This window comes from Eucyclogobius newberryi, unplaced genomic scaffold (genome assembly GCF_026437365.1).
Source record: "Eucyclogobius newberryi isolate DKJ021-1_F unplaced genomic scaffold, fEucNew1.0.hap1 SCAF_3, whole genome shotgun sequence".
NCBI lineage: Eukaryota > Metazoa > Chordata > Actinopteri > Gobiiformes > Gobiidae > Eucyclogobius > Eucyclogobius newberryi.
Window position 1 is genome coordinate 42193188 of NW_027315945.1, and position 24837 is coordinate 42218024.

The 24837-nt window shown below is 49.1% G+C and overlaps 2 protein-coding genes across 2 annotated transcripts in view; both read left to right on the forward strand.

The window, feature by feature from the left end:
• The window catches only part of LOC140374507 (CD82 antigen), a 44497-nt gene extending 32046 nt beyond the window's left edge, over nucleotides 1–12451 (forward strand). Inside the window, exon 8 of the mRNA XM_072461433.1 lies at nucleotides 12154–12451. Coding sequence (XP_072317534.1) covers nucleotides 12154–12378 — 225 coding nt within the window. The 3' untranslated portion in view covers nucleotides 12379–12451. The remainder of the gene's footprint in view (nucleotides 1–12153) is intronic.
• A 5529-nt stretch (nucleotides 12452–17980) lies between these two features.
• The window catches only part of atp2c1 (ATPase secretory pathway Ca2+ transporting 1), a 71989-nt gene continuing 65132 nt past the window's right edge, over nucleotides 17981–24837 (forward strand). Inside the window, exon 1 of the mRNA XM_072460203.1 lies at nucleotides 17981–18071. Within this exon, the coding sequence (XP_072316304.1) occupies nucleotides 18048–18071 (24 nt within the window). The 5' untranslated portion in view covers nucleotides 17981–18047. The remainder of the gene's footprint in view (nucleotides 18072–24837) is intronic.

The following is a 24837-nucleotide window of genomic DNA, read 5'->3' on the forward strand; positions in this document are numbered from 1 at the left end:
AAGCAGGACTAAAGCAGGACTAAAGCAGGTCTAAAGCAGGACTAAAGCAGGTCTAAAGCAGGACTAAAGCAGGACTAAAGCAGGACTAAAGACAGGACTAAAGCAGGACTAAAGCAGGACTAAAGACAGGACTAAAGACAGGACTAAAGCAGGTCTAAAGCAGGTCTAAAGCAGGACTAAAGCAGGACTAAAGCAGGTCTAAAGCAGGACTAAAGCAGGACTAAAGCAGGTCTAAAGACAGGACTAAACCAGGTCTAAAGCAGGACTAAACCAGGACTAAAGCAGGTCTAAAGCAGGACTAAAGCAGGACTAAAGCAGGTCTAAAGCAGGACTAAAGCAGGTCTAAAGACAGGACTAAAGACAGGACTAAAGCAGGACTAAAGCAGGACTAAAGACAGGACTAAAGACAGGACTAAAGACAGGACTAAAGCAGGACTAAAGCAGGACTAAACCAGGACTAAAGCAGGACTAAAGCAGGACTAAAGCAGGACTAAAGCAGGACTAAAGCAGGACTAAAGACAGGACTAAAGCAGGTCTAAAGCAGGACTAAAGCAGGTCTAAAGCAGGTCTAAAGCAGGACTAAAGCAGGACTAAAGACAGGACTAAAGCAGGTCTAAAGCAGGTCTAAAGCAGGACTAAAGCAGGACTAAAGACAGGACTAAAGCAGGACTAAAGCAGGTCTAAAGCAGGACTAAAGCAGGACTAAAGACAGGACTAAAGCAGGACTAAAACAGGACTAAAGCAGGACTAAAGACAGGACTAAAGACAGGACTAAAGCAGGACTAAAGCAGGTCTAAAGCAGGACTAAAGCAGGACTAAAGCAGGACTAAACCAGGACTAAAGCAGGACTAAAGCAGGACTAAAGCAGGACTAAAGCAGGACTAAAGCAGGACTAAAGACAGGACTAAAGCAGGTCTAAAGCAGGTCTAAAGCAGGACTAAAGCAGGACTAAAGACAGGACTAAAGCAGGACTAAAGCAGGTCTAAAGCAGGACTAAAGCAGGACTAAAGCAGGACTAAACCAGGACTAAAGCAGGACTAAAGCAGGACTAAAGCAGGACTAAAGACAGGACTAAAGCAGGACTAAAGACAGGACTAAAGCAGGACTAAAGCAGGACTAAACCAGGACTAAAGCAGGACTAAAGCAGGACTAAAGCAGGACTAAAGCAGGACTAAAGCAGGACTAAAGACAGGACTAAAGCAGGTCTAAAGCAGGACTAAAGCAGGACTAAAGACAGGACTAAAGCAGGACTAAAGCAGGTCTAAAGCAGGACTAAAGCAGGACTAAAGCAGGACTAAACCGGGACTAAACCGGGACTAAAGCGGGACAAAAGCAGGACTAAAGACAGGACTAAAGACAGGACTAAAGCGGGACTAAAGCAGGACTAAAGCAGGACTAAAGACAGGACTAAAGACAGGACTAAAGCAGGACTAAAGACAGGACTAAAGACAGGACTAAAGCAGGACTAAAGCAGGACTAAAGCAGGACTAAAGACAGGACTAAAGCAGGTCTAAAGCAGGTCTAAAGCAGGACTAAAGCAGGACTAAAGACAGGACTAAAGACAGGACTAAAGCAGGACTAAAGACAGGACTAAAGCAGGACTAAAGACAGGACTAAAGCAGGACTAAAGCAGGACTAAAGCAGGTCTAAAGCAGGACTAAAGCAGGACTAAACCGGGACTAAACCGGGACTAAAGCGGGACAAAAGCAGGTCTAAAGCAGGACTAAAGCGGGACTAAAGCGGGACTAAAGCAGGACTAAAGCAGGACTAAAGACAGGACTAAAGACAGGACTAAAGCAGGACTAAAGACAGGACTAAAGACAGGACTAAAGCAGGACTAAACCAGGACTAAAGCAGGTCTAAAGCAGGACTAAAGCAGGACTAAAGCAGGTCTAAAGCAGGACTAAAGCAGGTCTAAAGCAGGACTAAAGCAGGTCTAAAGCAGGACTAAAGCAGGTCTAAAGCAGGTCTAAAGCAGGACTAAAGCAGGTCTAAAGCAGGTCTAAAGCAGGACTAAAGCAGGTCTAAAGCAGGACTAAAGCAGGTCTAAAGCAGGAGTAAAGCAGGACTAAACCAGGACTAAAGCAGGTCTAAAGCAGGACTAAAGCAGGTCTAAAGCAGGACTAAAGCAGGACTAAACCAGGACTAAAGACAGGACTAAAGCAGGACTAAAGCAGGACTAAAGCAGGACTAAAGCAGGTCTAAAGCAGGACTAAAGCAGGACTAAAGCAGGACTAAAGCAGGTCTAAAGCAGGACTAAAGCAGGACTAAAGCAGGACTAAAGCAGGTCTAAAGCAGGTCTAAAGCAGGACTAAAGCAGGACTAAAGCAGGACTAAAGCAGGACTAAAGACAGGACTAAAGACAGGACTAAAGCAGGACTACAGCAGGACTAAAGACAGGACTAAAGCAGGACTAAAGCAGGACTAAAGCAGGACTAAAGCAGGTCTAAAGACAGGACTAAAGACAGGACTAAAGCAGGACTAAAGCAGGACTAAAGCAGGTCTAAAGCAGGTCTAAAGCAGGACTAAAGCAGGACTAAAGCAGGACTAAAGCAGGACTAAAACAGGACTAAACAAGGACTAAAGCAGGACTAAAGACAGGACTAAAGCAGGACTAAAACAGGACTAAAGCAGGACTAAAGCAGGACTAAAACAGGACTAAACAAGGACTAAAGCAGGTCTAAAGCAGGACTAAAGCAGGACTAAAGCAGGTCTAAAGCAGGACTAAAGCAGGACTAAAGCAGGACTAAAGCAGGACTAAAACAGGACTAAACAAGGACTAAAGCAGGACTAAAGACAGGACTAAAGCAGGACTAAAACAGGACTAAAGCAGGTCTAAAGCAGGACTAAAGCAGGACTAAAGCAGGACTAAAGCAGGACTAAAGCAGGACTAAAGCAGGTCTAAAGCAGGACTAAACCAGGACTAAAGCAGGTCTAAAGCAGGACTAAAGCAGGACTAAAGCAGGACTAAAGCAGGACTAAAGCAGGACTAAAGCAGGACTAAAGACAGGACTAAACCAGGACTAAAGCAGGACTAAAGCAGGACTAAAGCAGGTCTAAAGCAGGACTAAACCAGGACTAAAGCAGGTCTAAAGCAGGACTAAAGCAGGACTAAAGCAGGACTAAAGCAGGACTAAACCAGGACTAAAGCAGGACTAAAGCAGGACTAAAGCAGGACTAAAGACAGGACTAAAGACAGGACTAAAGCAGGTCTAAAGCAGGACTAAAGCAGGACTAAAGCAGGACTAAAGCAGGACTAAAGCAGGACTAAAGCAGGTCTAAAGCAGGACTAAAGCAGGACTAAAGCAGGTCTAAAGCAGGACTAAAGCAGGACTAAAGCAGGACTAAACCGGGACTAAAGCGGGACTAAAGCAGGACTAAAGCAGGACTAAAGCAGGACTAAAGACAGGACTAAAGCAGGACTAAAACAGGACTAAAGCGGGACTAAAGCGGGACTAAAGCAGGACTAAAGCAGGACTAAAGCAGGACTAAAGCAGGACTAAAGACAGGACTAAACCAGGACTAAAACAGGACTAAAGCAGGACTAAAGCAGGACTAAACCGGGACTAAACCGGGACTAAAGCAGGACTAAAGCAGGACTAAAGCAGGTCTAAAGCAGGACTAAAGCAGGACTAAAGCAGGACTAAAGCAGGACTAAAGCAGGACTAAAGCAGGACTAAAGCAGGACTAAAGCAGGACTAAAGCAGGACTAAAGCAGGACTAAAGCAGGACTAAAGCAGGTCTAAAGCAGGACTAAAGCAGGACTAAACCAGGACTAAAGCAGGACTAAAGCAGGACTAAAGACAGGACTAAAGCAGGACTAAAACGGGACTAAAGCGGGACTAAAGCGGGACTAAACCGGGACTAAACCGGGACTAAAGCAGGACTAAAGACAGGACTAAAGACAGGACTAAAGCAGGACTAAACCAGGACTAAAGCAGGTCTAAAGCAGGACTAAAGCAGGACTAAAGCAGGACTAAAGCAGGACTAAAGCAGGACTAAAGCAGGTCTAAAGCAGGACTAAACCAGGACTAAAGCAGGTCTAAAGCAGGACTAAAGCAGGTCTAAAGCAGGACTAAACCGGGACTAAAGCGGGACTAAAGCAGGACTAAAGCAGGACTAAAGCAGGACTAAAGCAGGACTAAAGCAGGACTAAAACGGGACTAAAGCGGGACTAAAGCGGGACTAAACCGGGACTAAACCGGGACTAAAGCAGGACTAAAGACAGGACTAAAGACAGGACTAAAGCAGGACTAAACCAGGACTAAAGCAGGTCTAAAGCAGGACTAAAGCAGGACTAAAGCAGGACTAAAGCAGGACTAAAGCAGGACTAAAGCAGGTCTAAAGCAGGACTAAACCAGGACTAAAGCAGGTCTAAAGCAGGACTAAAGCAGGTCTAAAGCAGGACTAAACCGGGACTAAAGCAGGACTAAAGCAGGACTAAAGCAGGACTAAAGCAGGACTAAAGCAGGACTAAAGCAGGACTAAAGCAGGACTAAAGACAGGACTAAAGCAGGACTAAAGCAGGTCTAAAGACAGGACTAAAGCAGGACTAAAGCAGGTCTAAAGCAGGACTAAAGCAGGTCTAAAGCAGGTCTAAAGCAGGACTAAAGCAGGACTAAAGACAGGACTAAAGACAGGACTAAAGCAGGACTAAAGCAGGTCTAAAGCAGGTCTAAAGCAGGACTAAAGCAGGTCTAAAGCAGGACTAAAGCAGGTCTAAAGCAGGACTAAAGCAGGACTAAAGACAGGACTAAAGACAGGACTAAAGCAGGACTAAAGCAGGACTAAAGCAGGACTAAAGCAGGACTAAAGCAGGTCTAAAGCAGGACTAAAGACAGGACTAAACCGGGACTAAAGCGGGACTAAAGCAGGACTAAAGCAGGACTAAACCAGGACTAAAGACAGGACTAAAGCAGGACTAAAGCAGGACTAAAGCAGGACTAAAGCAGAACTAAAGCAGGATTAAAGCAGGACTAAAGCAGGTCTAAAGCAGGACTAAAGCAGGTCTAAAGCAGGACTAAAGCAGGACTAAAGCAGGACTAAAGCAGGACTAAAGCAGGTCTAAAGCAGGACTAAAGCAGGACTAAAGCAGGACTAAAGACAGGACTAAAGCAGGTCTAAAGCAGGACTAAAGCAGGACTAAAGACAGGACTAAAGCAGGACTAAAGCAGGACTAAAGCAGGACTAAAGACAGGACTAAACCAGGACTAAAGCAGGACTAAAGCAGGACTAAAGCAGGACTAAAGCAGGACTAAAGCAGGACTAAAGACAGGACTAAAGCAGGTCTAAAGCAGGACTAAAGCAGGACTAAAGACAGGACTAAAGCAGGACTAAAGCAGGACTAAAGCAGGACTAAAGACAGGACTAAACCAGGACTAAAGCAGGACTAAAGCAGGTCTAAAGCAGGACTAAAGCAGGACTAAAGACAGGACTAAAGCAGGACTAAAGCAGGACTAAAGCAGGACTAAAGACAGGACTAAAGCAGGTCTAAAGCAGGACTAAAGCAGGACTAAAGCAGGACTAAAGCAGGACTAAAGCAGGACTAAAGCAGGACTAAAGACAGGACTAAAGCAGGTCTAAAGCAGGACTAAAGCAGGACTAAAGACAGGACTAAAGCAGGACTAAAGCAGGACTAAAGCAGGACTAAAGACAGGACTAAACCAGGACTAAAGCAGGACTAAAGCAGGACTAAAGCAGGACTAAAGCGGGACTAAACCGGGACTAAACCGGGACTAAAGCGGGACAAAAGCAGGTCTAAAGCAGGACTAAACCAGGACTAAAGCAGGACTAAAGCAGGTCTAAACCGGGACTAAAGCAGGACTAAAGCAGGACTAAAGCAGGACTAAAGCAGGACTAAACCAGGACTAAAGCAGGACTAAAGCAGGTCTAAACCGGGACTAAAGCAGGACTAAAGCAGGACTAAAGCAGGACTAAAGACAGGACTAAAGCAGGTCTAAAGCAGGACTAAACCAGGACTAAAGCAGGACTAAAGCAGGACTAAAGACAGGACTAAAGCAGGACTAAAGCAGGTCTAAAGCAGGACTAAAGCAGGTCTAAACCAGGACTAAAGCAGGACTAAAGACAGGACTAAAGCAGGACTAAAGCAGGTCTAAACCAGGACTAAAGCAGGACTAAAGACAGGACTAAAGCAGGACTAAAGACAGGACTAAAGCAGGACTAAAGACAGGACTAAAGCAGGACTAAAGCAGGTCTAAAGCAGGACTAAACCAGGACTAAAGCAGGACTAAAGACAGGACTAAAGCAGGACTAAAGCAGGACTAAAGCAGGACTAAAGCAGGTCTAAAGCAGGACTAAAGCAGGACTAAAGCAGGACTAAAGCAGGACTAAAGCAGGACTAAAGCAGGACTAAAGCAGGACTAAAGCAGGACTAAAGCAGGTCTAAAGCAGGACTAAACCAGGACTAAAGCAGGACTAAAGCAGGACTAAAGCAGGACTAAACCGGGACTAAAGCAGGACTAAAGCAGGACTAAAGCAGGACTAAAGCAGGACTAAAGCAGGACTAAAGCAGGACTAAAGCAGGACTAAACCGGGACTAAAGCAGGACTAAAGCAGGACTAAAGCAGGTCTAAAGCAGGACTAAAGCAGGACTAAAGCAGGACTAAACCGGGACTAAAGCAGGACTAAAGCAGGACTAAAGCAGGACTAAAGCAGGACTAAAGCAGGACTAAAGCAGGTCTAAAGCAGGTCTAAAGCAGGACTAAAGCAGGTCTAAAGCAGGACTAAAGCAGGACTAAAGCAGGACTAAAGCAGGACTAAAGCAGGACTAAAGCAGGTCTAAAGCAGGTCTAAAGCAGGACTAAAGCAGGACTAAAGCAGGACTAAAGCAGGACTAAAGCAGGACTAAAGCAGGACTAAAGCAGGTCTAAAGCAGGACTAAAGCAGGACTAAAGCAGGTCTAAAACAGGACTAAAGCAGGTCTAAAGCAGGACTAAAGCAGGACTAAAGCAGGTCTAAAGCAGGACTAAAGCAGGTCTAAAGCAGGACTAAAGCAGGTCTAAAGCAGGACTAAAGCAGGACTAAAGCAGGACTAAAGCAGGTCTAAAGCAGGACTAAAGCAGGACTAAACAAGGACTAAAGCAGGACTAAAGACAGGACTAAAGCAGGACTAAAACAGGACTAAAGCAGGTCTAAAGCAGGACTAAAGCAGGACTAAAGCAGGACTAAAGCAGGACTAAAGCAGGTCTAAAGCAGGACTAAACCAGGACTAAAGCAGGTCTAAAGCAGGACTAAAGCAGGACTAAAGCAGGACTAAAGCAGGACTAAAGACAGGACTAAACCAGGACTAAAGCAGGACTAAAGCAGGACTAAAGCAGGACTAAAGACAGGACTAAAGACAGGACTAAAGCAGGTCTAAAGCAGGACTAAACCAGGACTAAAGCAGGTCTAAAGCAGGACTAAAGCAGGACTAAAGCAGGACTAAAGCAGGACTAAAGCAGGACTAAAGACAGGACTAAAGCAGGACTAAAGCAGGTCTAAAGCAGGTCTAAAGCAGGACTAAAGCAGGACTAAAGCAGGTCTAAAGCAGGACTAAAGCAGGTCTAAAGCAGGTCTAAAGCAGGACTAAAGCAGGACTAAAGCAGGTCTAAAGCAGGACTAAAGCAGGACTAAAGACAGGACTAAAGCAGGACTAAAACAGGACTAAACCAGGACTAAAACAGGACTAAAGCAGGACTAAAGCGGGACTAAACCGGGACTAAAGCAGGACTAAAACAGGACTAAACCAGGACTAAAGCAGGTCTAAAGCAGGACTAAAGCAGGACTAAAGACAGGACTAAAGCAGGACTAAAGCAGGTCTAAAGCAGGTCTAAAGCAGGACTAAAGCAGGACTAAAGCAGGTCTAAAGCAGGACTAAAGCAGGACTAAAGACAGGACTAAAGCAGGACTAAAACAGGACTAAACCAGGACTAAAACAGGACTAAAGCAGGACTAAAGCAGGACTAAACCGGGACTAAACCGGGACTAAAGCGGGACAAAAGCAGGTCTAAAGCAGGACTAAAGCAGGACTAAAGCAGGACTAAAGCAGGACTAAAGCAGGACTAAAGCAGGACTAAAGCAGGTCTAAAGCAGGACTAAAGCAGGACTAAACCAGGACTAAAGCAGGACTAAAGCAGGACTAAAGACAGGACTAAAGCAGGACTAAAGCAGGACTAAACCAGGACTAAAGCAGGTCTAAAGCAGGACTAAAGCAGGACTAAAGCAGGACTAAAGCAGGACTAAAGCAGGACTAAAGCAGGACTAAAGACAGGACTAAAGCAGGACTAAAGCAGGTCTAAAGACAGGACTAAAGCAGGTCTAAAGCAGGACTAAAGCAGGACTAAAGCAGGTCTAAAGCAGGACTAAAGCAGGTCTAAAGCAGGTCTAAAGCAGGACTAAAGCAGGACTAAAGACAGGACTAAAGACAGGACTAAAGCAGGACTAAAGCAGGACTAAAGCAGGACTAAAGCAGGACTAAAGCAGGACTAAAGCAGGACTAAAGCAGGACTAAAGCAGAACTAAAGCAGGACTAAAGCAGGACTAAAGCAGGACTAAAGCAGGACTAAAGCAGGTCTAAAGCAGGACTAAAGCAGGACTAAAGACAGGACTAAAGCAGGACTAAAGCAGGACTAAAGCAGGACTAAAGCAGGACTAAAGACAGGACTAAAGCAGGTCTAAAGCAGGTCTAAAGCTGGACTAAAGCAGGACTAAAGCAGGACTAAAGCAGGACTAAAGCAGGACTAAAGCAGGACTAAAGACAGGACTAAAGCAGGTCTAAAGCAGGACTAAAGCAGGTCTACAGCAGGACTAAAGCAGGTCTAAAGCAGGACTAAAGCAGGTCTAAAGCAGGACTAAAGCAGGTCTACAGCAGGACTAAAGCAGGACTAAAGCAGGACTAAAGACAGGACTAAAGCAGGACTAAAGCAGGACTAAAGCAGGACTAAAGACAGGACTAAACCAGGACTAAAGCAGGACTAAAGCAGGACTAAAGCAGGACTAAAGCGGGACTAAACCGGGACTAAACCGGGACTAAAGCGGGACAAAAGCAGGTCTAAAGCAGGACTAAACCAGGACTAAAGCAGGTCTAAACCAGGACTAAAGCAGGACTAAAGACAGGACTAAAGCAGGACTAAAGCAGGACTAAAGACAGGACTAAAGCAGGACTAAAGCAGGACTAAAGCAGGACTAAAGACAGGACTAAAGACAGGACTAAAGCAGGTCTAAAGCAGGACTAAAGCAGGACTAAAGACAGGACTAAAGCAGGACTAAAGCAGGACTAAAGCAGGTCTAAAGCAGGTCTAAACCAGGACTAAAGCAGGTCTAAACCAGGACTAAAGCAGGACTAAAGACAGGACTAAAGCAGGACTAAAGCAGGACTAAAGACAGGACTAAAGACAGGACTAAAGCAGGTCTAAAGCAGGACTAAAGCAGGACTAAAGACAGGACTAAAGCAGGACTAAAGCAGGTCTAAACCAGGACTAAAGCAGGTCTAAACCAGGACTAAAGCAGGACTAAAGACAGGACTAAAGCAGGACTAAAGCAGGACTAAAGCAGGACTAAAGACAGGACTAAAGACAGGACTAAAGCAGGTCTAAAGCAGGACTAAAGCAGGACTAAAGACAGGACTAAAGCAGGACTAAAGCAGGACTAAAGCAGGACTAAAGCAGGACTAAACCGGGACTAAAGCAGGACTAAAGCAGGACTAAAGCAGGACTAAAGCAGGACTAAAGCAGGACTAAAGCAGGACTAAACCGGGACTAAAGCAGGACTAAAGCAGGACTAAAGCAGGACTAAAGCAGGACTAAAGCAGGACTAAAGCAGGACTAAAGCAGGACTAAAGCAGGACTAAAGCAGGACTAAAGCAGGACTAAAGCAGGACTAAACCGGGACTAAAGCAGGACTAAAGCAGGACTAAAGACAGGACTAAAGACAGGACTAAAGCAGGACTAAAGCAGGACTAAAGCAGGACTAAAGCAGGTCTAAAGCAGGACTAAAGCAGGACTAAAGCAGGACTAAAGCAGGACTAAAGCAGGACTAAAGCAGGACTAAAACAGGACTAAAGCAGGACTAAAGCAGGACTAAAGCAGGACTAAAGACAGGACTAAAGCAGGACTAAAGCAGGACTAAAACAGGACTAAAGCAGGTCTAAAGCAGGTCTAAAGACAGGACTAAAGACAGGACTAAAGCAGGACTAAAACAGGACTAAAGCAGGACTAAAGACAGGACTAAAGCAGGTCTAAAGCAGGACTAAAGCAGGACTAAAGCAGGTCTAAAGACAGGACTAAAGACAGGACTAAAGCAGGACTAAAACAGGACTAAAGACAGGACTAAAGCAGGACTAAAACAGGACTAAAGCAGGACTAAAGCAGGACTAAAGCAGGACTAAAGCAGGTCTAAAGCAGGTCTAAAGCAGGACTAAAGACAGGACTAAAGCAGGACTAAAGCAGGACTAAAGCAGGACTAAACCGGGACTAAACCGGGACTAAAGCAGGACTAAAGCAGGACTAAAGCAGGTCTAAAGCAGGTCTAAAGCAGGTCTAAAGACAGGACTAAAGCAGGACTAAAACAGGACTAAAGCAGGACTAAAGCAGGACTAAACCGGGACTAAACCGGGACTAAAGCAGGACTAAAGCAGGACTAAAGCAGGACTAAAGCAGGACTAAAACAGGACTAAAGCAGGACTAAAGCAGGACTAAAGCAGGTCTAAAGCAGGTCTAAAGCAGGACTAAAGCAGGACTAAAGCAGGACTAAAGCAGGACTAAAGCAGGACTAAAGCAGGACTAAAGCAGGTCTAAAGCAGGACTAAAGCAGGTCTAAAGCAGGACTAAAGCAGGACTAAACCAGGACTAAAGCGGGACTAAAGACAGGACTAAAGCAGGACTAAAGCGGGACTAAAGCGGGACTAAAGCAGGTCTAAAGCAGGTCTAAAGCAGGTCTAAAGCAGGACTAAAGCAGGACTAAAGCGGGACTAAAGCAGGACTAAAGCAGGACTAAAGCAGGTCTAAAGCAGGACTAAAGCAGGACTAAAGCGGGACTAAAGCAGGACTAAAGCAGGACTAAAGCGGGACTAAAACAGGACTAAAGCAGGACTAAAGCAGGACTAAAGCAGGACTAAAGCAGGTCTAAAGCAGGTCTAAAGCAGGACTAAAGCAGGACTAAAGCGGGACTAAAGCAGGACTAAAGCAGGACTAAAGCGGGACTAAAACAGGACTAAAGCAGGACTAAAGCAGGACTAAAGCAGGACTAAAGCGGGACTAAAGCAGGACTAAAGCAGGACTAAAGCAGGTCTAAAGCAGGACTAAAGCAGGTCTAAAGCAGGACTAAAGCAGGACTAAACCAGGACTAAAGCGGGACTAAAGACAGGACTAAAGCAGGACTAAAGCAGGACTAAAGCAGGACTAAAGCGGGACTAAAGCAGGACTAAAGCAGGACTAAAGCAGGTCTAAAGCAGGTCTAAAGCAGGATTAAAGCAGGACTAAAGCAGGACTAAAGCAGGACTAAAGCAGGACTAAAGCGGGACTAAAGCGGGACTAAAGCAGGACTAAAGCAGGACTAAAGCAGGACTAAAGCGGGACTAAAGCGGGACTAAAGCAGGACTAAAGCGGGACTAAAGCGGGACTAAAGCAGGACTAAAGCAGGACTACAGCAGGACTAAAGCAGGACTAAAGCAGGTCTAAAGCAGGTCTAAAGCAGGTCTAAAGCAGGTCTAAAGCAGGACTAAAGCAGGACTAAAGCAGGACTAAAGCAGGACTAAAGCAGGTCTAAAGCAGGACTAAAGCAGGACTAAAGCAGGACTAAAGCAGGACTAAAGCAGGACTAAAGCAGGACTAAAGCAGGTCTAAAGCAGGACTAAAGCAGGACTAAAGCAGGTCTAAAGCAGGTCTAAAGCAGGACTAAAGCAGGACTAAAGCAGGACTAAAGCAGGACTAAAGCAGGACTAAAGCAGGACTAAAGCAGGACTAAAGCAGGACTAAAGCAGGACTAAAGCAGGACTAAAGCAGGACTAAAGCAGGTCTAAAGCAGGACTAAAGCAGGTCTAAAGCAGGACTAAAGCAGGACTAAAGCAGGTCTAAAGCAGGTCTAAAGCAGGACTAAAGCAGGACTAAAGCAGGACTAAAGCAGGACTAAAGCAGGACTAAAGTCTTGGTCTTTCAGGTTCTCCTCATGGTTCTGGCCGTTAGCCTCTATCGCAGTTTTGGGGTCAAAGCTTCTGTGAAAAGTTCTGATCTGGACCAAATCCAGGTCTACAGTGACCAGGAGCTGCAGGACATAGAACTGGACCAGGGACCAGAACCAGGGGTTTATTATGGACCCTACGGAGAACCCTACGGAGAACCCTACGGAGAACCCTACCCAGGACCAAACCTGGAACCGTACTAGGACCAGGACCAGGAGCAGGACCAGGACAGCAGTGACACACATGGTTCTGGTTTGACGTGAAGCACTGTCATTAAAGATAATAAATGTGTTTATCTTCTGGAGTAATCTGATTACTCTGATGTTTTTACTGAAACATGAATATTCTGTTTATCCAGAAATGTGTCTAATAAACTATGAAGCTCACGACAAGTTTTAAACTGATCAATGAAGAGAAATGAAGAAGTCCTGGTTTAGTCCATGTGAACCTCTGTGTTTTGGCTTCTAGTCGATCTTCGCTAAAAATCTGCTCAGTTTCCTCCTTTGAGTCCGTTTGACTCACACTAAATCCTCACCAACAAAAACTCACGTCGTCCGTGGTGCGTTTATTTCCTTTATTTTGCACAATCAAAAAGACGCTGCGATGTGCGCATGTGCAGCATGTGCGGCATGTGCGGCATGTGCAGCACGTGCGGCATGTGCAGGACGTGCGGCATGTGCAGCACGTGCGGCATGTGCAGGACGTGCGGCATGTGCGGCATGTGCGGCATGTGCGGCATGTGCGGCATGTGCGGGATGTGCTGCATGTGCGGCATGTGCGGGATGTGCTGCATGTGCAGCATGTGCGGCATGTGCAGGACGTGCGGCATGTGCAGCATGTGCAGGATGTGCGGCATGTGCGGCATGTGCGGCATGTGCGGCATGTGCAGGACGTGCGGCATGTGCGGCATGTGCAGGACGTGCGGCATGTGCAGCATGTGCGGCATGTGCAGCATGTGCGGCATGTGCAGGATGTGCGGCATGTGCAGCATGTGCGGCATGTGCAGGACGTGCGGCATGTGCGGGATGTGCAGCATGTGCGGCATGTGCAGGATGTGCGGCATGTGCAGCATGTGCGGCATGTGCAGCATGTGCGGCATGTGCGGGATGTGCGGCATGTGCGGCATGTGCGGGATGTGCTGCATGTGCAGGACGTGCGGCATGTGCGGCATGTGCGGGATGTGCGGCATGTGCGGCATGTGCGGCATGTGCGGGATGTGCAGCATGTGCGGGATGTGCAGCATGTGCAGGACGTGCGGCATGTGCAGCATGTGCGGCATGTGCGGGATGTGCGGCATGTGCGGCATGTGCGGGATGTGCGGCATGTGCAGGACGTGCGGCATGTGCGGCATGTGCGGGATGTGCAGCATGTGCGGCATGTGCGGCATGTGCGGCATGTGCGGCATGTGCAGGACGTGCGGCATGTGCAGCATGTGCGGCATGTGCGGGATGTGCGGCATGTGCGGCATGTGCGGGATGTGCGGCATGTGCAGGACGTGCGGCATGTGCGGCATGTGCGGGATGTGCAGCATGTGCGGCATGTGCGGCATGTGCGGCATGTGCAGGACGTGCGGCATGTGCAGCATGTGCGGCATGTGCGGGATGTGCAGCATGTGCAGCATGTGCGGGATGTGCAGCATGTGCAGGACGTGCGGCATGTGCGGCATGTGCAGGACGTGCGGCATGTGCAGCATGTGCAGCATGTGCGGCATGTGCGGCATGTGCGGCATGTGCGGGATGTGCAGGATGTGCGGCATGTGCAGCATGTGCAGCATGTGCAGGACGTGCGGCATGTGCAGCATGTGCAGCATGTGCAGGACGTGCGGCATGTGCAGCATGTGCAGCATGTGCAGCATGTGCAGGATATGCGGCATGTGCAGCATGTGCAGCATGTGCAGGACGTGTCGGTCGCCCTCTGACTTCCATCTCGACCCGTCTCACCTGTTCCCATTTGACCAATTAAGTTTGGCCTACTTCTCTGGCCCCGCCCTCTCCCGCTCTGGCCCCGCCCTCTCCCGCTCTGGCCCCGCCCTCTCCCGCTCTGGCCCCGCCCTCTCCCGCTCTGGCCCCGCCCTCTCCCGCTCTGGCCCCGCCCTCTCCCGCTCCAGACTGAAGCGTGACATAAATTATACATTTAACTTAAGGATTAGACTTTGTTAATAATTAGAACATTAGGAATTGATACTAAAGATTCAGATGTAATTATATTAATTATATTAATTATATTAATTATATTAATTATATTAATTATATTCATTTAATACTTATTTAGACTGTGGCGTCTGGATCGATGCTGGTTTGGGGCGTCGGCTCTAGACAAAGGATTCACGCTGACAAAGCTCTGCAACTTTCCAAGTTTGTTTATTACAGACAAGTGAGTGTCAGATACAGGAGACAGTCCTGTCCTCTGGGGACCAGGAAGACGAACCCCGTCTCTGGACGCACCTCCCTTATATACTGAAGACGCACAGAGACCCATAAACCACATCTGAGGTCAGCTATGACCCTATCCATGCACCAACGGATCAGCCAATGAGAGAACAAGATGTAAAAGTATCATTATTTGTGAAAGTTACAGGATGAGATCATACGTGTGTCTCCTTCCTCCAGGCCTCAGTCGTCCTGACGACCCACACAACACAATGTACACTTCAGATACTTCAATACTTAAACCAAACATTACTTTTCTTCATTAATTCCATTATTGCTCTAACAAGTAGTAATAGGAAAATGGAACATTACCGTTGTAAACGCTGCAAAAGTGGCACTAAACGAGCACTTTACATATAAAGCACTCATTTGTGCAAAGTGTCTCACGAATACGTTCCATCTCTTTATGTTCAGTTCATATAAACATGTGATGCAAAAATGTAACATTATTACTGTTTAGAGGGCCAAAAACACAAAGTGGGCGTCAGTGACCAGGGAGCCACACCATGAGGGAGGAAAATGTATAGTTTATGATATTTGAAAAATGGGAAACGTTGTTTTCGCATCAGAATATTATTCTTCTTCTTCTTTCTTTCTTCTCGGGACACGCCCCTATTTCTCACCCAGTGACATTGACGAAAAGTCACAAAAATGTTCACACCTCTAAAAATCGTGCCTCTACATTTTGGCTATTTCCCTTTTCTGAAATAAAAAGAATTTGCTCGTCAGCCCCAAATGTACCAAAAATGCATTGAGAGATGGGAAATGACCCAAAAAAATCGTAGAATCATGAAATTTGGCGCAGAGGCAGATGGTGACAAGAGAAGTAAAAAATATTATTACGGCAACACCGTCCGCCCAACCAAATGTCGGCCATATTGGTTCAAAAATGGCTAAACATGACTTCGGAGTTTTTCCAAACGTGGTACTTTTACGAACTCCTCAGAGTCCAGTTTGTGGTTCAAACACCAGGTCCTTGTATGAGTCACTCTCTCAATGTCCCGTCCCTGTTCACTGGTGAGGGGGGCGTGGCCTGTCCCGTCCCTGTTCACTGGTGAGGGGGCGTGGCCTGTCCCGTCCCTGTTCACTGGTGAGGGGGGCGTGGCCTGTCCCGTCCCTGTTCACTGGTGAGGGGGCGTGGCCTGTCCCGTCCCTGGATGTTCTCTGGTGAGGGGGGCGTGGCCTGTCCCGTCCCTGGATGTTCTCTGGTGAGGGGGGCGTGGCCTGTCCCGTCCCTGGATGTTCTCTGGTGAGGGGGGCGTGGCCTGTCCCGTCCCTGGATGTTCACTGGTGAGGGGGGCGTGGCCTGTCCCGTCCCTGTTCACTGGTGAGGGGGGCGTGGCCTGTCCCGTCCCTGTTCACTGGTGAGGGGGGCGTGGCCTGTCCCGTCCCTGGATGTCACTGGTGAGGGGGGCGTGGCCTGTCCTTGGTCTTCCACACGTTGATGAGGAGGAGGTTCCACAAAGTCCTCTTTCAATAACTCATTCATTTTTTTTGTCTTATTTTGTCTTTTTCTTCCTCGTCTCAAAACGATTCCATCTTACAGATTGCTCATGTCTCATATTTGTCCTCATGTCTCATATTTGTCCTCATGTCTCATATTTGTCCTCATGTCTCATATTTGTCCTCATGTCTCATATTTGTCCTCATGTCTCATATTTGTCCTCATGTCTCATATTTGTCCTCATGTCTCATATTTGTCCTCATGTCTCATATTTGTCCTCATGTCTCATATTTGTCCTCATGTCTCATATTTTTCCTCATGTCTCATATTTGTCCTCATGTCTCATATTTGTCCTGGTGTGTCTTTACAGAGTCATGCATGGATCACTTTCTCGCGTGTCACTCTGTTGATATTGGCTTTGTTGTTTCAGTTAAAGTTCCTGTTGCCACGGGCGACAAGACCACATTCTGTCAGTTAGATCTGCCTCAGAGCGTTCACCTGTCCCTCGTGTGTATTTGTCCTGAAGCGTGTATTTGTCCCTCGTGTGTATTTGTCCTGAAGCGTGTATTTGTCCCTCGTGTGTATTTGTCCCTCGTGTGTATTTGTCCCTCGTGTGTATTTGTCCCTCGTGTGTATTTGTCCCTCGTGTGTATTTGTCCCTCGTGTGTATTTGTCCTGAAGCGTGTATTTGTCCACGTACAGAAGGTTCCCTGTGTTTATCCGTACATTTTCTATTGTATCTATGGCAACTGCCGCTGCCTCACAGTCGTCCTTGGAGCATCTCTACAGTCTGAGACACATGTCCCAGCGTCTCGTGTCCTTAGACACATGTCCCAGCGTCCCGTGTCCTTAGACACATGTCCCAGCGTCCCAGCGTCCCGTGTCCTTTGGCACATGTCCCAGCGTCCCGTGTCCTTAGACACATGTCCCAGCGTCCCGTGTCCTTAGACACATGTCCCAGCGTCCCAGCGTCCCGTGTCCTTTGGCACATGTCCCAGCGTCCCGTGTCCTTAGACACATGTCCCAGCGTCCCGTGTCCTTAGACACATGTCCCAGCGTCTCGTGTCCTTAGACACATGTCCCAGCGTCCCGTGTCCTTAGACACATGTCCCAGCGTCCCGTGTCCTTAGACACATGTCCCAGCGTCCCAGCGTCCCGTGTCCTTTGGCACATGTCCCAGCGTCCCGTGTCCTTAGACACATGTCCCAGCGTCCCGTGTCCTTAGACACATGTCCCAGCGTCCCAGCGTCCCGTGTCCTTTGGCACATGTCCCAGCGTCCCGTGTCCTTAGACACATGTCCCAGCGTCCCGTGTCCTTAGACACATGTCCCAGCGTCCCGTGTCCTTAGACACATGTCCCAGCGTCCCGTGTCCTTTGGCACATGTCCCAGCGTCCCGTGTCCTTAGACACATGTCCCAGCGTCCCGTGTCCTTAGACACATGTCCCAGCGTCCCGTGTCCTTAGACACATGTCCCAGCGTCCCAGCGTCCCGTGTCCTTAGACACATGTCCCAGCGTCCCGTGTCCTTAGACACATGTCCCAGCGTCCCAGCGTCCCGTGTCCTTAGACACATGTCCCAGCGTCCCGTGTCCTTAGACACATGTCCCAGCGTCCCGTGTCCTTAGACACATGTCCCAGCGTCCCGTGTCCTTAGACACATGTCCCAGCGTCCCCTGAGCCACACCACATGCTTTTAATGGTTACACTGTGTTATATTGGAAACAAATGGGTCGAATAGCTTTTTTATTGAAAAAAAAGAAAGAATAATAATTTTACAAAACGTATTATTTCAAACATATTTCATTATAATTGTCTTCAGTCCAGACAGTTCTGTCTCTAAGAAAGACAAATGCACTGATCTGTGAAGAGTCAAACTATTGTTTATCGTGCCCGGAACAGAATTTCAGAATAAAGCTGTGTTTCACTCAGAGCTTTTACTTTTGCGGGTTGGTTTCCGCTCCGGTTTGGTTCAACTTCAGTCCAAATGATTCACGGAAGATGCTGAAGAACCGGGAGCTTCTGGTGAGTTTAGTGAAGCTGCTTTTACCCGTGTGTGTCCCGGTTAAACCCGCCTCTGTTCGCCGCGGGGAACCGGGCTGAGCGGCGGCATTTCCGTGCTCGTCACGCCGAGAAACGAGCGCTGTGTGCGGATGTAGCCTGCCGCTGTCACCGGGGAAGGCTGCGCTTAGCGGTTAGCTGTTAGCTGTTAGCTCACACAGTTTAACGTTTCTTTGACACTAATGGTCTAGTCAATGTTGATGATACGGGCCGTTTCCGGTTGTCGCGAGCTTGACTTTGTTGTTCGTGTTGATTCTGTGTGTTACACTTGTGATACCTGCGGAGCTTTTAGCATGCTAACAGGAGCTAACAGGAGCTAACAGGAGCTAACAGGAGCTAACAGGAGCTAACAGGAGCTAACAGGAGCTAACAGGAGTCACTGCCCTCAAGGCCGTGGGATCGATTCCCAGGAAGTGCCTTTCTGTGGAGTTTGCATGTTCTGCCTCTTCTTTCTTTGGGGAAGAAGTTTGATCTATAATTATTTGTAGCTGTAGTTCAGATCCGCCCCGCCCCCTTTTCCCACGTGATCGACACTTTGGTTGTAATCGCACTTCCGGAACTCCGTTGGTTTAAAAGGATAATGAAGTCTTGCTGCTAAAACGTGTTCTAGAGTGTTCTAGAGAGTGTTCTAAGGTGTTCTAGAGTGCTCTAGAGTGTGGTGATAGTAAACTGTCATGTGCATCATGTGATCAACAAGTCACAGATTCCCTGGGCGTGTTGAACTTGTCTTGAGGTCGACAGCCCTGTGTTCACTAATACAACCGGAAGAAGGAGGCGGCTCCGGAAGAAGGAGGCGGCTCCGGAAGAAGGGGGCGGCTCCGGAAGAAGGGGGCGGCTCCGGAAGAAGGGGGCGGCTCCGGAAGAAGGAGGAGGCTCCGGAAGAAGGGGGCGGCTCCGGAAGAAGGGGGCGGCTCCGGAAGAAGGAGGCGGCTCCGGAAGAAGGAGGCGGCTCCGGAAGAAGAAGGAGGAGGCTCCGGAAGAAGAAGGAGGAGGCTCCGGAAGAAGAAGGAGGAGGCTCCGGAAGAAGAAGGAGGAGGCTCCGGAAGAAGGAGGCGGCTCCGGAAGAAGGAGGAGGCTCCGGAAGAAGGGGGAGGCTCCGGAAGAAGGGGGCGGCTCCGGAAGAAGGGGGCGGCTCCGGAAGAAGGAGGCGGCTCCGGAAGAAGGAGGCGGCTCCGGAAGAAGAAGGAGGAGGCTCCGGAAGAAGAAGGAGGAGGCTCCGGAAGAAGGAGGAGGCTCCGGAAGAAGGAGGCGGCTCCGGAAGAAGGAGGAGGAGGCTCCGGAAGAAGGAGGAGGAGGCTCCGGAAGAAGGAGGAGGAGGCTCCGGAAGAAGGAGGCGGCTCCGGAAGAAGAAGGAGGCGGCTCCGGAAGAAGGAGGCGGCTCCGGAAGAAGGGGGCGGCTCCGGAAGAAGGAGGCGGCTCCGGAAGAAGGAGGCGGCTCCGGAAGAAGGAGGAGGCTCCGGAAGAAGGAGGCGGCTCCGGAAGAAGGAGGCGGCTCCGGAAGAAGGAGGCTCCGGAAGAAGGGGGCGGCTCCGGAAGAAGGGGGAGGCTCCGGAAGAAGAAGGGGGAGGCTCCGGAAGAAGAAGGGGGAGGCTCCGGAAGAAGTACCAGAGTCTCTCGTCCTTTAAACGCCTCACACTGAAGTTATTTAGCATAAACATGTCTAAACTGATTATTTAGGAGGAAACTAATCTACTAAGTCTGCTAAAGAGAGCCACATAGTGAGACTAAAGAGCCACATAGTGAGACTAAAGAGCCACATAGTGAGACTAAAGAGCCACATAGTGAGACTAAAGAGCCACATAGTGAGACTAAAGAGCCACATAGTGAGACTAAAGAGAGCCACATAGTGAGACTAAAGAGCCACATAGTGAGACTAAAGAGCCACATAGTGAGACTAAAGAGCCACATAGTGAGACTAAAGAGCCACATAGTGAGACTAAAGAGCCACATAGTGAGACTAAAGAGCCACATAGTGAGACTAAAGAGCCACATAGTGAGACTAAAGAGCCACATAGTGAGACTAAAGAGAGCCACATAGTGAGACTAAAGAGCCACATAGTGAGACTAAAGAGCCACATAGTGAGACTAAAGAGCCACATAGTGAGACTAAAGAGCCACATAGTGAGACTAAAGAGCCACATAGTGAGACTAAAGAGCCACATAGTGAGACTAAAGAGCCACATAGTGAGACTAAAGAGAGCCACATAGTGAGACTAAAGAGAGCCACATAGTGAGACTAAAGAGCCACATAGTGAGACTAAAGAGAGCCACATAGTGAGACTAAAGAGAGCCACATAGTGAGACTAAAGAGAGCCACATAGTGAGACTAAAGAGCCACATAGTGAGACTAAAGAGAGCCACATAGTGAGACTAAAGAGCCACATAGTGAGACTAAAGAGAGCCACATAGTGAGACTAAAGAGCCACATAGTGAGACTAAAGAGCCACATAGTGAGACTAAAGAGCCACATAGTGAGACTAAAGAGAGCCACATAGTGAGACTAAAGAGCCACATAGTGAGACTAAAGAGAGCCACATAGTGAGACTAAAGAGCCACATAGTGAGACTAAAGAGAGCCACATAGTGAGACTAAAGAGAGCCACATAGTGAGACTAAAGAGCCACATAGTGAGACTAAAGAGCCACATAGTGAGACTAAAGAGCCACATAGTGAGACTAAAGAGCCACATAGTGAGACTAAAGAGAGCCACATAGTGAGACTAAAGAGCCACATAGTGAGACTAAAGAGAGCCACATAGTGAGACTAAAGAGCCACATAGTGAGACTAAAGAGAGCCACATAGTGAGACTAAAGAGCCACATAGTGAGACTAAAGAGCCACATAGTGAGACTAAAGAGCCACATAGTGAGACTAAAGAGAGCCACATAGTGAGACTAAAGAGCCACATAGTGAGACTAAAGAGAGCCACATAGTGAGACTAAAGAGCCACATAGTGAGACTAAAGAGAGCCACATAGTGAGACTAAAGAGCCACATAGTGAGACTAAAGAGCCACATAGTGAGACTAAAGAGCCACATAGTGAGACTAAAGAGCCACTGCAGCAGAGGCTCTCACACGTCAGACACTAGAGTTCAGGACCACAGAGCGTCGTGCAGCTTCATCTTAAAGACACAAACACTGGATCAAAGACGAAGGAGAAGATTTTGAGCAGGACAAAAGATGAAGAAAAAGAGTTAAAGACTCTTTTTGTTACAGAATTAGAACTGGAGGTTTAAGATTCAAGCTTCTGGTGGTGTATAACAGTGTTCTGAAGCCAGAATAGCCTGAGGGAACTTCTCCATCAGAGTCAGACTCGACCTGAAAACAGCCCCTGGTATTTCTCGCCTCATGTTTGTGTTTGACAGAACTGTAAATATTTGTTGCACTTTTTTTGCACTTTTGAGTCTGGCACAATAAATCCACCTGGAATTCCACTTTGCCTATTTTTACAGAGAGAGAGTTGTAAATGTGCACGCTCATCGTTAGAACAAAGTGACAGCTGTGTCTGTGCTCACTATACTTTAGAGCACTGTAAACCTGCACCAGGACCTGGCTCTGGACCAGGACCAGGACCAGGTCCTGGTCCTGGTCCTGGTCCTGGTCCTGGTCCTGGTCCTGGTCCTGGTCCTGGTCTGAGGTGTGGATCAGGTGGATTCTTAGAAGAGATTAATGTTTGTTCTGAAGAAACGTAAGTGTCTCCTCCCTCTGCGTCACTGACAGCCTCCACACCCCTGGGCTGGACCTGGTTCTGACCTGGTTCTGACCTGGTTCTGACCTGGTTCTGAGTGGTATTATTGGGCAGGATGGCGCTCGTGTCAGAGGTGAGTGTGTGTTTATTCTCTGCAGATTTACTCACAACTTTCTGACACTTTTACTTGAGTAATATTTGTACTGCAGTAACTTGAGTAAAACTGTAGTTTCTCTTCTCACAGTGAGGAAATGAAAACATTTGTGTTTCTTCAGATATGATTTAGTCATATTTATGTGTCTGTGTGGCTAATTGTGTGCTGTATTCAAAATACATAAACTTCAAATAATAAATCAGATGTTCTGTCCAGACACTTTTTACTTGTCAGTTATTGTAGTATTATTCTAGTATTATTCTAGTATTATTCTAGTATTATTCTAGTATTATTGTAGTATTATTGTAGTATTATTGTAGTATTATTCTAGTATTATTCTAGTATTATTCTAGTATTATTGTAGTATTATTGTAGTATTATTCTAGTATTATTCTAGTATTATTCTAGTATTATTCTAGTATTATTCTAGTATTATTCTAGTATTATTCTAGTATTATTCTAGTATTATTGTAGTATTATTGTAGTATTATTGTAGTATTATTGTAGTATTATTCTAGTAGTATTCTAGTAGTATTCTAGTAGTATTGTATTATGTACTAAGAAAACACATTAAAAACATGTTTAATGTGAGCTTTATGTATTTAACGACTGAAGGTTTGAGTCTGTGCTCAGTGGGCGGGGCCTGGTCTGGTCAGGGGGTGGAGCCTGCTGCAGTGTTTGCTCCCAGGTCATATTTCCCAGCATGCTCCAGTGCTGTCAAACACAAACATGGAGGCGAGAAATACCAGGGGCTGTTTTCAGGTTCATGTTGAGCTGGTCTGACTGATGGAGATGTTCCCTCAGCCTGGAACACTCCATTAAGTCCTCAGACCCGTCCTGTCCACGGACCCGTCCTCAGACCCGTCCTCAGACCCGTCCTGTCCACGGACCCGTCCTCAGACCCGTCCTCAGACCCGTCCTCAGACCCGTCCTGTCCACGGACCCGTCCTCAGACCCGTCCTCAGACCCGTCCTCAGACCCGTCCTGTCCACGGACCCGTCCTCAGACCCGTCCTCAGACCCGTCCTCAGACCCGTCCTGTCCACGGACCCGTCCTCAGACCCGTCCTCAGACCCGTCCTCAGACCCGTCCTGTCCACGGACCTGTCCTCAGACCCGTCCTCAGACCCGTCCTCAGACCCGTCCTGTCCACGGACCCGTCCTCAGACCCGTCCTGTCCACGGACCCGTCCTCAGACCCGTCCTCAGACCCGTCCTGTCCACGGACCCGTCCTCGGACCCGTCCTCGGACCCGTCCTGTCCACGGACCCGTCCTCAGACCCGTCCTCAGACCCGTCCTGTCCACGGACCCGTCCTCAGACCCGTCCTCAGACCCGTCCTGTCCACGGACCCGTCCTCAGACCCGTCCTCAGACCCGTCCTGTCCACGGACCCGTCCTCAGACCCGTCCTCAGACCCGTCCTCAGACCCGTCCTGTCCACGGACCCGTCCTCAGACCCGTCCTGTCCACGGACCCGTCCTCAGACCCGTCCTCAGACCCGTCCTCAGACCCGTCCTGTCCACGGACCCGTCCTCAGACCCGTCCTCAGACCCGTCCTCAGACCCGTCCTGTCCACGGACCCGTCCTCAGACCCGTCCTCAGACCCGTCCTCAGACCCGTCCTGTCCACGGACCCGTCCTCAGACCCGTCCTCAGACCCGTCCTCAGACCCGTCCTGTCCACGGACCTGTCCTCAGACCCGTCCTCAGACCCGTCCTCAGACCCGTCCTGTCCACGGACCCGTCCTCAGACCCGTCCTGTCCACGGACCCGTCCTCAGACCCGTCCTCAGACCCGTCCTGTCCACGGACCCGTCCTCGGACCCGTCCTCGGACCCGTCCTGTCCACGGACCCGTCCTCAGACCCGTCCTCAGACCCGTCCTGTCCACGGACCCGTCCTCAGACCCGTCCTCAGACCCGTCCTGTCCACGGACCCGTCCTCAGACCCGTCCTGTCCACGGACCCGTCCTCAGACCCGTCCTCAGACCCGTCCTCAGACCCGTCCTGTCCACGGACCCGTCCTCAGACCCGTCCTCAGACCCGTCCTCAGACCCGTCCTGTCCACGGACCCGTCCTCAGACCCGTCCTGTCCACGGACCCGTCCTCGGACCCGTCCTCAGACCCGTCCTCAGACCCGTCCTCAGACCCGTCCTGTCCACGGACCCGTCCTCGGACCCGTCCTCAGACCCGTCCTCAGACCCGTCCTCAGACCCGTCCTGTCCACGGACCCGTCCTCAGACCCGTCCTCAGACCCGTCCTGTCCACGGACCCGTCCTCAGACCCGTCCTCAGACCCGTCCTCAGACCCGTCCTGTCCACGGACCCGTCCTCAGACCCGTCCTCAGACCCGTCCTGTCCACGGACCCGTCCTCAGACCCGTCCTCAGACCCGTCCTCAGACCCGTCCTGTCCACGGACCCGTCCTCGGACCCGTCCTCAGACCCGTCCTCAGACCCGTCCTCAGACCCGTCCTGTCCACGGACCCGTCCTCGGACCCGTCCTCAGACCCGTCCTCAGACCCGTCCTGTCCACGGACCCGTCCTCAGACCCGTCCTCAGACCCGTCCTCAGACCCGTCCTGTCCACGGACCCGTCCTCAGACCCGTCCTCAGACCCGTCCTGTCCTCGGACCCGTCCTCAGACCCGTCCTCAGACCCGTCCTCAGACCCGTCCTGTCCACGGACCCGTCCTCAGACCCGTCCTGTCCACGGACCCGTCCTCAGACCCGTCCTCAGACCCGTCCTCAGACCCGTCCTCAGACCCGTCCTGTCCACGGACCCGTCCTCGGACCCGTCCTCAGACCCGTCCTCAGACCCGTCCTCAGACCCGTCCTCAGACCCGTCCTCAGACCCGTCCTGTCCACGGACCCGTCCTCGGACCCGTCCTCAGACCCGTCCT